Here is an 18,571-nt window from a genome sequence, read left to right as displayed (position 1 = left end):
GGGCAGAGTGATTTTGATGAAAAGGATTTTACTGCAAAATGACTGAATTTGTCTTTGCTTAGGTCGACCTAGCTTATGGACTTTTTATTTAAGTATTGTGTTATTTAAATGAAAGCTACAGATTTATAAAGATTAAACATGACATCTGACATGAATTTTAATATTTACATGTTAAAGATGATAAGATATTTACATATTTGTGCTCACATCTACTTCAAGTAAGATATGTTTTCCATTTACTCAGAAGAAATTTGGAAATTTTAGAGAGTTTAGTCATCTCTGTTCACACTCCAATATACAAAAATAATAAAAAAGATTTACTTACGTTCCCAGCACAGAACACAGTATAATTGATTTCAGACAGGAACATCCGCATGTAGAGAAGTTTATCTTGATTCTTCTCTCCCTTTACAATAAATGTGAAATATTGTTATTAAAATGAAAATTATTATCCTAACACAATCTATTGTTCTATTCCTTTCTCCAAAGCATCTTCCTTTACTTTTTATTTTCCTTTCTTTCTTTATATGTCTACCCCAACCCCCTTTCTCTTACTCTCCTTTTCTCTTTCCCTACCCCCTCACATTTTTCTATTTCTTCCTAGATCTATTTTCTGTTTCTTTTCCACTTTCTCAAGTTAGTTTTACTTTTTTTATATTTTGTTTTCTTTCTACCTTCTCTCTTTTTCTCCCTCCCTTTCATTCTTTCCTTTCTTCCTTCTCTCTTTTCTCTCTCCCTTTACTTCCTTTTATCCTCCCTTTTTCTCTCTCCCTTCCATTCTTTCCTTTCTTCCCTTTTCTTTCTCCCTTAACGTTCTTCTTTTTCTCTCTCTCTTTCCTTTCTTCCTTTTTCTCCTCTCCCTTTCCTTCTTTCCTTTCTTCCTTTTTCTTTCTCCCTTTCCTTCTTTCCTTTCTTCCTTTTTCTCTCTTCCTTTCCTTTCTTCCTTTTCTCTCCCCCTTTCCTTTTTTCCTTCTCTCTTTTTTGTTTACCTTCTTCCTTCTCTCTTTTCTCTCTCCGTTTACTTTCTTCCTTTTATCCTTCTCCCCTTTTCTCTCTCCCTTTCCTCTTTCCTTTCTTCCTTTTTCTCTCTCCCTTTCTTTTCTTCCTTTTTCTCTCTCCCCCTTTTTTGTTTCTTTCTTCCTCTTTCTCTCTCCCTCTTTCTGTTTACTTTCTTCCTTTTGCCCTCCCCTTTTCTCTCTCCCTTCCCTTCTTTCCTTTCTTCCCTTTCTTCTTTTTCAATCTCACTTTCTTTTCTTCCTTTTTCTCTCTCCCCCCTTTTTTGTTTCTCCCTTTCCTTCTTTCCTTTCTTCCTTTTTTCTCTCTCCCTTTCCTTTCTTCCTTCTCTCTTTTCTCTCTGTTTACATTCTTCCTTCTCTCTTTTTCTCTTTCTGTTTACTTTCTTGCTTTCTTCCTATTTACCCTTTTCTCTCTCCCTTTCTTCCCTTTTCTCTCTCCCTTTCCTTTCTTCCTTCTCTCTTTTCTCTCTCCATTTACTTTTTTTCTATTATCCTTCTCCCCTTTTCTCTCTCTTTCCTTTCTTCCTTTTTCTCTCTCTCTTTCCTTTCTTCCTTTTTCTCTCTCCCTTTCCTTTCTTCCTTCTCTCTTTTCTCTCTCCGTTTACTTTCTTCCTTTTGTCCTCTCTTTTTCTCTCTCCCTTCCCTTCTTTCCTTTCTTCCTTTTCTTTCTCCCTTAACTTTCTTCTTTTTCTCTCTCCCTTTCTTCCTCCCCCCCCCCCTTTTTTCTTTTCTTCCTTTTTCTCTCTCCCTTTCCTTTCTTCATTCTCTCTTTTCTCTCTCCGTTTACTTTCTTCCTTCTCTCTTTTCTCTCTCTGTTTACTTTTTCCCTTTTATCCCTCTCCCCTTTTATCTCTCCCTCTCCTTCTTTTCTTTCTTCCCTTTTCTTTCTCCCTTTCCTTTTTTCTTTTTCTCTCTCCCTTTCTTTCCTTTCTTCCTTCTTCTTTCTCTCCCTCTTTTACTTTACTCCTAGAAACCAGAGATCAGACTATTTCTGTCTTAAAGCAGCTGTTAAAAGCAGAAGGTTTTTTACCTTACTGCATTCTAAGCATTAAGATAAAAAAACCTTCTGTGTGTAGCATCCCCCCCCCCCCCCCAATTACCTACCTGAGCTCCTTCTCTCTTCAGTGATGTCCACAATACCCTCAGCCATCCAGTACACTCCTTCTGATTGGCTGAGACAGAGCAGGGGCGCTATTGGCTCCCGTGGCTGTCAATCAAAACCAGACAGCCAGTCAGGGGAGAGAGGGGTGGGGCCAGGTCGGGGCTCCGTGTCTTAATGGATACATGGAGCTCTGACTCAGCTTGGGTGCCCCCTGTAGCAAGCTGCTGGCCGAGGGGCGCTCAAAGGAGGGAGGGACTAGGAGTGGCAAAGAGGGACCCGAGAAGAGGAGGATCTGGGTTGCTCTGTGCAAAACCAACTGCACAGAGGAGGTAAGAAGGACATGTTTGTTATTATTTTTTTTTTAAAGAGCCTGTACAATCACTTTAAGCAAGTCATTAACAGTGAAACAAAACACATCCAAAGTCCAGCAAACAGAATACACAGCGAACGTGAAGATACAAGTGAACCATAACCAAATAACAAAATACCAAACAAGCAACCTAAGTAATAGAGAGCCTAACTAGCAAACTAACAAAATGGGGAACACAGAAAAACAGGATATTACCAGAGATGCAAGGAAGGGGGGAACCAGGACTGGGATCAGGAACAGGAGGAGTGGATACAAGGCAACAAAGGTACAGGATGCAGGTACAAGGCAGAGGCAGGAATCAGATTCAGGATTAAGCGGAAAGCAGTCTCTGGCCAGCAGGGCAAAAAAACACTGAAGCATAAGGGAACAGTGGAGGAGGAACTAAATACCTTCCCAGCAGCCAGCACCAGGCTGGGAGTCACCCGCTGGTGGACACCGGAACTACAACCCTCCGCATAGGGAAACACAGTGCCACCAGCAGCTGATCCAAGTTCTGACAATCTTTTTCTCTCTCCCCCCCTCCATTGAATGCAGACATTTACCGGCCGTGTTGGGTCTGGTGGGGGATCTGTAGACTCAGGTAGAGAAGGTAACATGTCAGGATAGTAGAAAGGCTCAGCAGATACATCCACTCTCTCACCATTTTCAAATGTAGAATGCTCAGCCAATGTGTTCAGCTCACATGTGACTGAGAAATGATACCAGCACGGTGTGTCTGTATTCCTGCAGGGATTAGAAAACATACAAAATTCTGTGTACACTTCACCCAACCAATCATCTCAATGCCTCTGTGCACAATTCACCCAACCCGTCATCTCATTTATTTCTGATGGCTGACCTGGGACATCCGGGGTCGCCTGATGAGCCAACTTCTCACTGCTTCCTTCTCCACTATCTGACAAGACACACAATGACACCTTATATACAGATTACTGCCGCCCGGCCCCTAATCTACATGCTGGGCATTGGACACATGGATTTCAACGGGGTTTTAGTTTTTTTGTTATGCACATGATTAGAGCCTGAGGCTCTAATTGGCTTCAAAAAAGGGTGCTCTGCGCAGTGCTCTGCGCCCCGAGCCCAGCCAGTTGTGCGCCATTTAATATTCCCAATTGTCTTCCTGCTTTTCCTCCCAGCCAATCAGGAAGTGGGTCTTAACACCCGATTGGCCGAGAGGAAAAGCGACCGTATTGGCGCTGAGGAGGAGGAGAGGCAGGGTGAAGCCAAATCTGAATTTCCAAAACTATAGCGCATCCTGCCCGCTGTCATTTTACTACATGGTGGGCGGGAAGTGGTTAAAATACATCTATGATTACAATTATAGACCCTTCCTTTTTTTTTAAGTGGGCAAAATTACAAAATCTGCAGGAGATCAAATAATTATTTCCCCACTGTATATACTGTACATATACAGTATATACACTATATATACCGGCCACTTTATTAGGTACACCTTGGACCCCTTTTGTCTTCAGAACTGCCTTAATTCTTTGTGGCATAGATTCACCCAGGTGTTGGAAACATTCCTCAGAGATTTTGGACCATAGTGACATGAAAGCATCACGCAGTTGCTGCAGATATGTTGGCTGCACATCCATTATGTGAATCTCCCATTCCACCACATCCCAAAGGTGCTGTATTGGATGGGGATCTGGTGACTGTGGAGGCCATTGGAGTACAGTGACCTCATTGTCATGTTCAAGAAACCAGGGTTGAGATGATTTGAGTTGTGTGACATGGTGCATTATCCTGCTGGAAGGAGCCATCAGAAGATGGGTAAACTGTAGTCATAAAGGGATGGACATGGTCAGCAACAATACTCAGGTAGGCCGTGGGGTTTAAATGATACTGAATTGGTACTAAGGGGCCCAAAGTGTGCCAAGAAAATATCCCTCACACCACCACACCACCACCAGCCTGAACCATTGATACAAGGCAGGATGGATCCATGCTTTCATGTTTACACCAAATTCTGACCCTACCATCTGAATGTTGCAGCTGAAATAGATACTCATCAGACCAGGCAATGTTTTTCCAATCTTCTCTTGTCCAATTTTGGTGATCCTGTGCTAATTGTAGCCTCAGTTTCCTGTTTTTAGCTGACAGGAGTGGCTCCCAGTGTGGTTGTCTGCTGCTGTAGCCCATCTGCTTCAAGGATCGATGTTTTGTGCGTTCAGAGATGGTATTCTGCATACCTTGGATGTAACGATTGGTTATTTGAGTTACTGTTGCCTTTCTATCATCTGGAACCAGTCTGCCCATTCTCCTCTGACCTCAACAAGGCATTCTCCTTCACACAGCTGCCGCTCGCTGGATATTTTCTCTTTTTTTGGACCATTCTCTGTAAACCCGAGAGATGGTTGTGTATGAAAATCCCAGTAGATCAGCAGTTTTTGAAATACTCAGACCAGCCCGTCTGGCACCAACAACCATGCCAGATTCAAAGTCACTTAAATTTCCCTTTCCGATGCTCGGTTTGAACGTCAGCAAGTCGTCTTCACCACATCTAGATGACTAAATGCACTGAGCTGCTTCCATGTGATTGACTACTTTGCAAATTGTGTTACCAAGCAATTAAACAGGTGTACCTAATAAAGTGGCTTAGTGTATCTTTACACTATATTACCAAAAGTATTGGTACACCTACCTTTACACGCACATGAGCTTTAATGGCATCCCAGTCCTAATCCGTAGGGTTCAATATTGAGTTGGCCCACCCTTTGCAGCTAGTGCAGACCAGTCAAGTTCCTCCACCCCAAAATCACTCATCCGTGTCTTTATGGACCTTGTTTTGTGCACTGGTCCAAATCATTTGGTGGAGGGGGGATTATGGTGGGGGGTTGTTTATCAGGGGTTGGCCCCTTAGTTCTAGTGAAAGGGAACTCATAAGGCGTCAGCATACCAAGACATTTTGGACAATGTCAAGCCCCCGACAATGTGGGAACCGTTTGGGGATGGCCCCTTCCTGTTCCAAAATGACTAGTGCACAAAGCAAGGTCCATAAAGACATGGATGAGCAAGCTTGGGGTGGAGGAACTTGACTGGCCTGCACAGAGTCCTGACCCCAACCTGATAGAACACCTTTGGGATGAAATAGAGCTTAGCCTGTGAGGCAGATCTTCTCATCCAACATCGGTGCCTGACCTCACAAATGCGCTTCCTGGAAGAATGGTCAAACTTTCCCATAGACACACTCCTAAACCTTGTGGACAGCCTTCCCAGAAGAGTTGAAGCTGTTATAGCTGCAAAGGGTGGGCCAACTCAATATGGAACCCTACAGACTAAGACTGGGATGCCATTAAATGTAATGTGCGTGTAAAGGCAGGTGTCCCAATACTTTTGGTGAGGGCTCACATAAGCTTTAATATGTTGATCGTAACTCAAGCTGCTACCATAATACACTGTGTTCTATGGGCTTGTCAAGTAGACACTGAATTTGTCTATTGATATATTTCCTTTTAGTGGAACAAACAGTTATAACCAAGGGGCTTTTGATTTATATAATGTTAATCTTACCTAAAGTGACTGGAGTACAACCATTTGCATAGTTGCCAACATTGCAAAAAAAATTTGTGGGACACTTTTTTGGCTGTAGGTGGAGCCATATAATAATTAGGGGGTGGGGCATGCAGAGCCCGTCCTTGCATCAGGTGCCACCAGCAGAGCCCGTCCTTGCATCAGGTGCCACAGCAGAGTCCGTCCTTGGCTCAGGTGCCCCCAGCAGAGTCCGTCCTTGCATCAGGTGCCCCCAGCAGTGTCCCTCCTTGCATCAGGTGCCCCCAGCAGTGTCCCTCCTTGCATTAGGTGCCCCCAGCAGAGTCCCTCCTTGCATCAGGTGCCCTCAGCAGAGTCAGTCCTTACACCAGTGTTCCCAGCCTCAGTCCTTACATCAGTGTCCCAGGCAGAGCCATAGTTACCCCCCCTGTACATAGTTTCCCCTCTCCCCCTAGTTACCCCCCTGTGCATAGTTACCCCCCCCTGTACATAGTTCCCCCTGTACATAGTAACCCCTCCTGTACATAGTTAACCCCCTCCTGTAAATAGCTAACTCCCCCTCCTGTATATAGTTAACCCCCCTCCTCTTGTATATAGTTAACCCCCCCTCCTCCTGTATATAGCTAACCCTCCTCCTCCTGTATATAGTTACCCCCCTCCTCCTGTATATAGCTAACCACCCCTCCTCCTGTATATAGTTAACCCCCCTCCTCCTGTATATAGCTAACCACCCCTCCTCCTGTATATAGCTAACCACCCCTCCTCCTGTATATAGCTAACCACCCCTCCTCCTGTATATAGTTAACCCCCCTCTTCCTGTATATAGCTAACCCCCCTCCTCCTGTATATAGCTAACCACCCCTCCTCCTGTATATAGTTAACCCCCCTCCTGCACATTAAAGTTAAATTGCTGCAGAGACAAGAGCAGAAGGAACATGGCATGAGCGGCCGAGGGGAGGGGCCGATCCGTGCAGCTAACCCTGGCTTCAGTATTGTGAGAGGAGAAGCCGATTCATTGGCTGCACGGATTGAGCCCCTTTCCTCTCTCCACTGAACACAAGGGGGAATGATCTAGCGCCATTTTGCTGAAGCCAGCTGCTCCAAAAATGAAAAAGCAAACATTCCCGATTTTCCTGGGCAAAATCCCGAATCGGGACAGCCTCCGATCGGGACGAGGGTCCCAAAATAGGGATTGTCCCGGGAAAATCGGGACTGCTGGCAACTATGCCTTTGTTGTATGATGGGCTTGGCACGTTGGCATTGTCTTGTCCAATCACAGTGTGGCTTTTCCTGTGATAAATGGCTTTCAGTGGCTCGAACTGTTAAAAATCATTGATCCCAAATCATTTGACTATTCATAACTCTGCTATGAAAATGCTTTCCTGTGGTTTATTAGCTTTCGGTTGCTTTCCTTTATTAAGGTTTAAGTTTCAGACGTGTTCATTTGCTGATCCTTGTACACGAAGCTTGGCTTTGAAAAGGACTCTTTCATTTTGGTGGCATAGGTGATTTTTCCATAGGCGTGCACAGCCCATTGCATTAGGGTGTGCATCCCAAAGCTCAAACACATATGCATGTGTGTGCATGTGTATATATACGGAAGGTGTCAGTAGGGCAGTGGACGGAGTCAGTAGTTTTTATTTTTATTATTTTATTTATTATTTTTTTACAGGTTTTATTATTTTTATTTTACTATTCACTTCTTAGAAGCCCCGTTAGGGGGCCTTGGTGAAATGTCAGGGGTCTAAATGGGGAATCTGCCCCACATGGGGTGATTAGGGTGTGCCCAGGCACACCTGGCACACCCTGTGCGCACGCCTATGGATTTTTCTAAAGCTGGGCCGACCTTACATTACCTTTGCCAATTTTAGCAAAGAAAAATATGTGGTGAGTCAGGTAATATTCTTCCCTTTTGCCATGATGTGACAGTGCTAATACTCGGGGATTAGTCCCTTAGAGGCCCAGTATTGTCACATAGAGGCTTGGAGAGAATACTAAGCTATGAGCAAGCATTACCCTGCACCAACATTGTTCACACAATGGTTCCCTAGCTACTAGTATCTGATTAGAAATATATGCTGCTTTGGGGCTGCCAAGTTTGGATTATATCTACACTATATTGTCAAAAGTATTGGGACATCTGCCTTTACACACACATGAACTATAATGGCATCCCAGTCTTAGTCCATAGGGTTCAATATTGAGTTGGCCCACCCTTTGCAGCTATAACAGCTTCAACTGTTCTGGGAAGGCTGTCCACAAGGTTTAGGAGTGTGTCTATGGGAATGTTTGACCATTCTTCCAGAAGTGCATTTGTGAGGTCAAGTACTGATGTTGGACGAGAAGGCCTGGCTCGCAGTCTCCGCTCTAATTCATCCCAAAGGTGTTCTATCAGGTTGAGGTCAGGACTCTGTGCAGGCCAGTCAAGTTCCTCCTCCCCAAACTCGCTCAACCATGTCTTTATGGACCTTGCTAAGTAATGTGTAACTCTTCCAGGTATGTATTACCTCTCACAGAGGTAATCTCACATTGCTCCCCACTGACAATGACCTCGTCTGGAGGATAACACCATCTTAGTTCAGGCATCATCCAGGGCCACCACCTACTATTTGGACTGAGATGCTCAGAGGTGACATACATCACAGTAATTCCTGGTGCCTGTGTAGTTCTTGGCTGTGTTAAAAAAATGTCTGACACAAATCAGGCCTTGCTATAGCCTCTCACCTTGAGACTTGATATAAAAGGTACAATGTTTCAGTCTGATCACTGGGGGCGAAGAAACTGAGGAAATACTTCCTCCTGCATACAGCAGACTGATGACATCATCTCAGCCTAGGCAAAGTTAGTGGACTGGGGCTAAAGGATGGCTTTTTAATGATAAAAGGTGGAGCTATTTTAAAATGTGACAGTGGCACTGTGAATTCACTGCACCCCCATCTGTGTACCTCTTAATCCTCCTCTGTGCTGCACCCCCATCTGTGTACCCCTCACTCACCCTCTGTGCTGCACCCCAGTCTGTGTACCTTTCACTCCTCTTCTGTGCACCGCCTTCACTCACCCTCTGTGCTGCACCCCTTTTGTGTACCCCCTCACTCCTCCTCTGTGCTGCACCCCCTTTGTGTACCCCCTCACTCCTCCGCTGTATACCCCTCACTCACCCTCTGTGCTGCTCCCGCTCTGTGTACCCCCTCACTCCTCCTCTGTGTACCCCTCACTCACCCTCTGTGCTGGATCCCCCTCTGTGTACCCCTCACTCCCCCACTGTGTACCTCTCACTCCTCCTCTGTGTACCCCCTCACTCCTCCTCTGTGCTGCACCTTCTTTGTGTACCCGCTCACTCCTCCTCTGTGTACCCCTCACTCACCCTCTGTGCTGCTCCCGCTCTGTGTACCCCCTCACTCCTCCTCTGTGTACCCCTCACTCACCCTCTGTGCTGCACCCCTTTGTGTACCCCCTCACTCCTCCTCTGTGTACCCCTCACTCACCCTCTGTGCTGCTCCCGCTCTGTGTACCCCCTCACTCCTCCTCTGTGCTGCACCCCCTTTGTGTACCCCCTCACTCCTCCTCTGTGTGTGCCCCTCACTCACCCTCTGTGCTGGACCCCCCTCTGTGTACCCCTCACTCCCCCTCTGTGTACCTCTCACTCCTCCTCTGTGTACCCCCTCACTCCTCCTCTGTGCTGCACCTTCTTTGTGTACCCCCTCACTCCTCCTGTGTACCCCTCACTCACCCTCTGTGCTGCTCCCGCTCTGTGTACCCCCTCACTCCTCCTCTGTGCTGCACCCCCTCACTCCTCCTCTGTGTACCCCTCACTCACCCTCTGTGCTGGACCCCCCTCTGTGTACCTCTCACTCCTCCTTTGTGCACCACCCTCACTCCTCTGTGCTGCACCCCCTTTTGTACCTCCTCACTCCTCTTCTGTGCTGCACCCCCTTTGTGTACCCCCTCACTCCTCCTCTGTGTACCCCTCACTCACCCTCTATGCTGGACCCCCCTCCGTGTACCTCTCACACCTCCTCTATGCTGCACCCCCTCACTCTCCCTCTGTGCACCTCTCACTCCTCTTCTGTGCACCTCCCTCACTCCTCCTCTGTGCTACATCCCCTTTGTGTACCCCCTCACTCCTCCTCTGTGTACCCCTCACTCACCCTCTGTGCTGGACCCCCCTCTGTGTACCCCTCACTCTTCTGTGCATCCCCCTCACTCCTCCTCTGTGCTGCACCCCCTCACTCCTCCTCTGTGCTGCACCCGTTTTGTGTACCCCCTCACGCCACCTCTGTGAACCCCTCACTCACCCTCTGTGCTGGACCCCCCTCTGTGTACCCCCTAACTCCTCCTCTGTGCACTCCCCACTCTTTCTCTGTGCTGCACCCCCTCTTTGTACCCCTCATTCCTCCTCTGTGCTGCTCCCCCTGTGTACCCTTCACTCTTCGTCTGTGTTGCACCCCCCACTCCTTCTCTGTGCTGCACCACTGTCTGTGTACCCCCCAATTTCTCTGTGCTGCAGCCCTGATTCCTCCTCTGTGCTGCACCTCCCCTCTGTGTTTACCCCCCTACTCCTCCTCTGTGCTGCAACTCTTCTTGTACTCCCTCACGCCTCCTCTGTTCTGCACCTCCTCTGTGCTGCTCCCCATCTGTGTACCCCTCACTCCTCCCCCCACCCCCCAAGTCTGCACCTCTCTTCTTCTGCTGCACTGCATCATTCATTCCTCTCCAGTTCTTCACTTTCCATCCTGGTCCCTTGTTCTGTCCTTTGTTTTTCTATCCTAATGAATCATTCGGCATCCTTGTATGCTTCATTTTACTCGAATATCAGACTCCCCAAGAGTTTGATGTTCTCTAGCTGCATCAGGGGGGTTCTGTACGCTCACCATTGATAAGGCTGGAAATAATAGGCTAGAGTTCTACTTAAGTAGATTTTCATTTTTCTACATAAATGTGTGCGTGTCAGTATATGTTGTAAGACTAGCTTAAGTCTTTCCAGATGTGTAAGACCAGCGTGATGTATGTTGAAATTATACTGCTTGTTACCTTATATGGAAATTTGCTGAAATATGTGATTCTGTAACCAGTCTATAAAAGGCCCCAATAAAGCAGTTAAGTTCAGTTGACAGTACGGGACCTTTAAGGCTCGGAGCTGATATACAGAAACTTTCTGATTCTGTGTCTTACTTCTTTAATAGAGCTAAATTTGGCAAAGCAATATAAACTAGAAGCAGTTAAGTTGAAAACTGCACCTAACATTTCTGGCGCCCGAACAGAGACACACCGATGATACTACAAGAGGTGGATGAATTGGACTGACGGAACAAAAGGACAGGCATTCCGGGAACCACAGATTGAAAACCTGCGCAGGTAAGAAAAAGCTTTATTTTTCTTATATTCTGTGCTCCCCTGATTTGTGCCTATCTGTTCTGTCAGTTACGGTTCTCCTGGTTTTAAAACACCAGCCTCTGTAGTGGTGAGTCTAGAATTACTGCATATTTTGGTTTATATTGCTGGAATTATTTGTTGTTTGTTGTCTGTCTGTCTTGTTGAGAAAGTGAATGAGCCTTGTCAAGGATGGTATGAGTTAGAAGGGGATTGCCGAACTAAGCAACGGAATGCGCCCTTACCTCACTCACATGAGTTTTGGGGGTCTGACGCTTATGCTTAACCTCACATCTAACTCATAAACCATAGACGGGTTGAAAGTATAAGCCCTGTCTGCTCCATAAAGCAAGGATAAGAGTGTATGAGAGGGATCCCAGATACGGGAGGGAATAAGGTCTCCATAAGCCCGGAGATCTAGTCAGATACCTGGTCACTTAAAGGAATGCTTGTATATGTTGTAGTCGTCAGTCTGGTCATAATATTTGTCAGTTGGCTAGCATATTAAGTAATTCGATTTCAGAAATCTCATCCGGAGAGATTTTTAGTATTCTGGCACCCTAGGAGGAAGGCAACGAGGAACTAGTGTAGCTTTTTTAGTATTTAGTACTGTACACTAAGTGTCCCACACGCTACCTAGGCACGGACTGTCAGAATGGGCCAGCAGAACACGAAACCCCGTCAGGGAATTGTGGCGCATTATACGGTGCCACAGATAATTAAAAACATCTATGGGAAAGATGAAGCATAGGACTTAAAGGATGTCCTTCGTAAATTTAAGGTGAAAGGAGCAGCGGGTTTAGACCCGGATGTATGGAGTGAAATAAAAAGGGACAGACAAGGAGAGGTGTTAGAGAAGCAATGGATGCGTCAGGTTCAATGCTTAATTAAAGTCTCAAATAGAGCGAAAGAAGAGGGGTAGAAATATAATCCAGATTGTGATGGTTGGGATATGAAAGACAGAAGAACAAAAAATGTTGAAATTTTAAATAATCTTAGTTCAACCATCCCACCCCCATATACTGACATAGAATGTAAACCACACAAGATATATCCTGTACTTGAGGGTAGAGGATGGGTTTGTCAGGTTTGTGGAGCACAAAAACCTCATTCAGAAACTGTAGCCCCCGTACGCACTGATACACGCATTGTACAGGTAAATAATCCAGAATTTGGACAAGCAGCCCATCCAAACGCCCCACCTACTATTACTCGTAGGATGCAAATAAGGATTTGGAAGCCTTGGTCAGCAGACACTCTTATGGCATTAATACAGAGCGCCCCAGACCCGGTAGCAAAGCCAGCTGCTTTCTGTAGATTTTTGACACAGTTAATGAATACACATGAAGCAACCTGGCAGGATGGGGAGGATTTATGCAGACATAAAATGACTCTGACCCTGTTTAACCAGTTTATGACCGACCTGCAGACCGAGCTGAGGGGGATGGCAATCTAGAGACAGGACACGTCAGACACATAGACTCAAGGGCTCCTTTTATTGCTAGATTAGAAGCTTTCTGTCAACCAAAACAACAGGAGAGGGGGTCAATATCACCCATGAAACAAATGCCAGGACAGACCGTATTGGAATTTTACTTATCTATGGAAAGTATGATGGCAGATGAGGGATTGGATTTGGCTCTGCCAGTCACGATCTGAGCCTTCAATAGACAGTTTATGGAAGGATTAATTCCACAGATAAGTGAAAGACTGAAAGCCTGCACACCACCCTTAATTTGTTGCGATTTTTGGCAGAAAAAGGTTGCAAGGTTAATAAGAAAAAGTTGCAAGTGTGTCAGGAAAAAGTTATCTTTTTGGGACATTGTATATCACAGGGTACAACACATCTCACTGAGGAGAGGGTTCAAGTGATAAAGGGAATGTTACCCCCACGGAATTTCAAACAATTGCGTATGTTTTTAGGTATTGTGTCATATGGATACCACACGCTAGCGCTTTGATGCAGCCATTATACGATTGTTTGAAAATTGTACCGTATATGCTTACGTGGTGCACACCACACATGACATACATGCAATCTTGTCTCAAGTTCAGCCCAAACACATTTCAATGGCTAGGCAATTAAGGTTACAGTGTACTTTACTTTTACCTCCAAATGTCACTTTTCAGCGCTATACAACTTTAAATTTGGCTACCTTTTTGCCTCTTCAGTCACCAGATTTGGCAAGGGGGAATAATAGTGCTAATAAGGAAGAAGAAGAGGAAGAAAAAAAAAAAAAATTCTCGAGAACCTCTGATAAGAGAGGACATTCTAAAAACAATGGACTTTTGATTTTTTTTTTTGACTACTGATGAAATAATTTATCCATCAGATATATTGCAGTTTTTATATATCATTTTTATGTGACAGGACATGTTTATTATATCAAGATGAGATATTTTTTACACATCATTTTTTACATTCATATATAGTGTATTTTCAGAGTTGAAAGGGTTAAACATCCCTACAATAGAGTCATTCTAGTTAGAGGGAACATCTGGTGTTAATTAAGACAGAGTACATTTTTCTTAAAGGTACATAAACAAAATACACCAATCTTAAACGCTGAGCACACTTTGTACATAGATGGTAGCAGGTTTGCTGATGACAAGGGTAAATATCACACAGGGTATGCTGTAGTGACTGATACACAGGTGATTGAAACACAGCCCTTACCAGCCCATATGTCAGCACAAGAAGCAGAATTAAAAGCTTTAGAACAAGCCCTAGAATACTTAAAAGGACGAGAAGGGAATATTTACACTGACTCTGCCTACGCTTATGGTGTAGCGCACGATTATGGCCACATATGGAGGGCTAGAGGTTATCTGACAGCAGCAGGTACACCTGTAAAACATGGAGAAGGGATTAAGAGAGTCCTGAACAATCTTCAAAAGGTTAAACGAGTGGCCATTATGAAGATAGCGGCACACACGAGCGCAAAAACAATTGAGGCAAAAGGAAATGCATTTGCAGATTTGACTGCAAAACAGGCAGCTCTAAGGGAAGGAAGCCCTGAGACTTTAGCAGCGGTAGAGGTGAGTATTCCAGAACCAACATGGCAGCAGTTGAGTAAATTACAGGAGCAAGCAGGGGAGAGCGAGAAAGATAAGTGGGTCAGGATGGGAGCAGCACCAGACCTTGACAATGTATGGAGGGAAGGAGGCAAAGTATGCCTACCTGCCTCTCTGTACCCAGCAATGGCAGCGGCAGTTCACCTACCCACACACGTCAGTTCCAATTCCATGTATAGGATTGTGAACCAAGGATGGCTCGCCCCTGGATTCAGTAGTACTGTGAGAAACTACTGTGCAGCCTGCCAAATCTGTCTCCTGAATAACCCAGGACAGAGAGTAAAAACCCCACGAAAACACCAGGTTCGGGCCCAATACCCCTTCCAGAGACTGCAAATTGACTACATACAAATGCCTAAGAGCGGCCCCTTTGAATTTGTCCTCGTGTGTATCGATTTATTTTCAGGTTGGCCCGAAAGCTATCCAGTAAAATCAGCCACAGCAAAAGTCACAGCCAAGAAACTGATTACTGAGTTAATACCTAGGTTTGGTCTTCCTGAAACCATAGAATCAGATAGGGGGATACACTTTACAGGAGAAATCATGCAGAATGTGATGACCATGTTACAGGTTTAACAAAGTTTCCACACCCCTTATCACCCACAGAGTTCAGGGTCAGTGGAAAGAGTAAATGGGACAATAAAGTTGAAAATACAAAAAGCCATGCAAGAGTTAAACAAGCCATGGCCAGAATGCTTGCCTTTGGTTTTGTTCTCCATAATATACACTCCAACAGGGAAAACAGGATTGTCCCCATATGAAATACTTTTTGGGAATGCACCTAGATTAGGTCTATACTTTCTACAGAGTATGCAATTGCAATGTGATAGTTTGACTGCATATGTAATACAATTACAACAACGTCTAACTAAGATCCACAAAAGTGTGTATTCTTCTCTTCCAGACCCTAACTCAATAGCAGGTACACATACACTGCTACCAGGAGATTATGTATATGTTAAGAAACACACCAGAAAGACATTGGAACCTAGATTTGAAGGTCCTTATAAAGTGCTTTTGACCACAGCCACTTCAGTGAAATTGGAAGGAAAAGCAGCCTGGATCCACGCATCACACTGCAAAAAGAGTCTTGAACCGAGAGAAACAGAATGAAGATCCTTCTAACTATGATAATAGTGCTTGAATGTTTTCAAATGTTTGTTTATACATGGACTCCGGGTATCAATGTAACAGTTCATGAAAATAGTACTGATCTTAGATGGGTAAATCAGGATAAGAGTATAACACAATATCCTTACTACGAATGGTATTTTGTACCAGTAAGGAAATGGGAAAACACAACAGGAGGATATATATACAATGGCAACATTATGGTTTCAATATAAAGATAGAAGACGCTCTACCCACCATCTTCGAATCCTCTGTATTAATTCCTATTCCTAGATCTTGCATAAATGTTTCGGTATCACAACAGAAAACAAAAATCAAATTTAATGTAACTTTTCCCCAGCTACCAGAATGTAGGTATCGCCGAGAATGGTATGATACAGTTCTGGGAGCTGCAGGAACTGGAATGGGAATAATGAATGGGATACAGATGGAAATGATACAAAATAAGTGGAACCGTGCAGGAAGTCACATAGCTGATAGTTTAATAATTACAAGCAAATGGTTACCTACAACATTCGAAACACAAATTAGCCAGGTACAATTAACTAAATATCTCAATATTATGGTTAATCACACAGCACTAGCTAGTCTGGAGTTGTGGAAAGCAAATCAGGAGTTCATAAACATTACTCAATGTGCTTTTTCTACACTATCTTATCACATTCAAATTAATAGAGCTCGAGATGAGCTACGATTAGGGAATTATCGCACTTGGATGAACTATTTTAAGGGTTTAAATTTAGAAAGTACATGGTTTGAAGTACCAGGAAAAGAAGTTGAATGTGAGGAAAGATGGTGTGCTGGAAGGTTTGATGTATACAAAGTGGAGGAGGTCCAGGTAATGTGTAAGTTAATAGTGATGCCACTCCTGATAGGAAGGGATCTACCTGAATTTTGGTATCCTGAGATTTATGGACACTATGTAGATACACAAAACATGACTCATGATCTAAGTCTATGTGTTAAAACTAATAAGGGAATAGTCTGTGGAAGAAGTTCTCCAGTCTATGAACTTTGCTTATTGAAACATCAATCTAACATATGTAAGTTTCAGAGATTACCAGTAGGTGTAGGAAACAGATTTATGGAGATAGGACCACAACATATTTGTTTAGTCACAAATGATCAGGAAACTATGGAAAGTTTAAATAAAACGGCCCCTTTTTCAGGATGCGTAAAGAATGTTAAAATGCTTAAATGGCAAAATGACACTTTCCTTTTTTGAACCAGATGCACATAGAATATTTAATCTAGAATGGACGGTAGATAATCTTACTGATACTACTCCTTTTATAATATCATTAGAGCCCTTACGGCAAATCTTAAATGAGTCTGAAATACTTAGAAAACACATAGAGACACAAGAACATACCCTTTCAAAATAATCTAATATCTGCGGTTATAGATAAAGGGAAATTAATACATTTATCCTTACAAATAAGAGATGAAACAACACATCATTGGTATGATGTATTTGCTGGATGATCACCCACTGCTACGGCAATTTTTAATTGGATGCTCAATCCGATACTTATTCTAATTTTAGTTTTTGTACTGCTTACCGTGATAAACTGTTGCTTATATAGGAAGATTAAGGCACGAGCAGACAGAATGGAAAGAGAAAGGTATTAGGAACTCTAATGACAAAAAGGGTAACTTGACATCACCCCTTTTCTATTCTCTTTGCTTATAAGATGCAGGTATGGATTTGAGGGATGAGGGTAAATAAAGAAGACTTATCCTCCTCTGACAACCCGCGGTCAGGGATAGTACTCTTTGAAGTATCGGCTGTTCACTTGTTTGCAAGGACCCAGAATCGTGGAGGGGATGATGTCAAAGGGGGAAATTGATAAGGTATGAAATGATAGGCTAGAGTTCTACTTAAGTAGATTTTTATTTTTCTACATAAATGTGTGCGTGTCAGTATATGTTGTAAGACTAGCTTAAGTCTTTCCAGATGTGTAAGACCAGCGTGATGTATGTTGAAATTATACTGCTTGTTACCTTATATGGAAATTTGCTGAAATATGTGATTCTGTAACCAGTCTATAAAAGGCCCCAATAAAGCAGTTAAGTTCAGTTGACAGTACGGGACCTTTAAGGCTCGGAGCTGATATACAGAAACTTTCTGATTCTGTGTCTTACTTCTTTAATAGAGCTAAATTTGGCAAAGCAATATAAACTAGAAGCAGTTAAGTTGAAAACTGCACCTAACACCATGCACCTCCTTCTCTGTGCAGTGCAATATTCTGCACTGACACCCCCTCCCTGCATCACATTCCGCAACCGTCACCCTGAAGTCAGAGCAGCATTGACATACTGAGACTTTCCTGACAATTCTTACAGGTTAGCACTATATTCATGCAGTGCACTGTATGTCATTGCTGTGATGGTAAAGGGTATACAGAGACCTCTGCTTACTTTTACTACAATGTTAGAATCTCTGCAGGGAACCAGCATATACTTTGCAGGAATGTCCACATTGGGATATATAAGGTTATGGATGCATGGAGGACAACACACCCGGAGGTGACACGGCTCTTCCTTATGGGTTCAGCAACATACAAGGAGCAAAGATACACGAGGCATCTGTGGACCTTGCAGAAAGACTCAAAACATATGAAAAGCAAAATATTAGTTAAGTGATCCAGCACTGCTTCCTCCCCTATTATCTGACAAGACACAAACTGTCACCTTACAGTGCCTTGAAAAAGTATTCATACCCCTTGAAATTTTACACATTGTCATGTTACAGCCAAAAAGGTAAATGTATTTTATGTGATAGACCAACACAAAGTGGCACATAATTGTGAAGTGGAAGGAAAATGATAAATAGTTTCCCAAATTTTTTACAAATAAATATATGAAAAGTGTGGTGTACATTAGTATTCAGCCCCCCCGAGTCAATACTATGTAGAACCTCCTTTCACTGCAATTACAGCTGCAAGTCTTGTTGGGGATGTCTCTACCAGCTTTGCACATCTAAAGTGACATTTTTGCCCATTCTTCTTT

The 18,571-nt window shown here is 43.8% G+C and overlaps 1 protein-coding gene across 1 annotated transcript in view; it reads left to right on the top strand.

The window, feature by feature from the left end:
- LOC141133538 (protein kinase C delta type-like) overlaps window positions 1–17,681 on the top strand; it is a 100,983-nt gene extending 83,302 nt beyond the window's left edge. The window contains exon 6 of the mRNA XM_073622981.1: window positions 15,333–17,681. Coding sequence (XP_073479082.1) covers window positions 15,333–15,347 — 15 coding nt within the window. The 3' untranslated portion in view covers window positions 15,348–17,681. The remainder of the gene's footprint in view (window positions 1–15,332) is intronic.
- Window positions 17,682–18,571: the final 890 nt, after the last annotated feature.

The sequence above is a fragment of the Aquarana catesbeiana genome, linkage group LG03 (genome assembly GCF_042186555.1).
Source record: "Aquarana catesbeiana isolate 2022-GZ linkage group LG03, ASM4218655v1, whole genome shotgun sequence".
NCBI classification, from domain to species: domain Eukaryota; kingdom Metazoa; phylum Chordata; class Amphibia; order Anura; family Ranidae; genus Aquarana; species Aquarana catesbeiana.
This window is presented reverse-complemented; position numbering and strand designations above follow the sequence as displayed.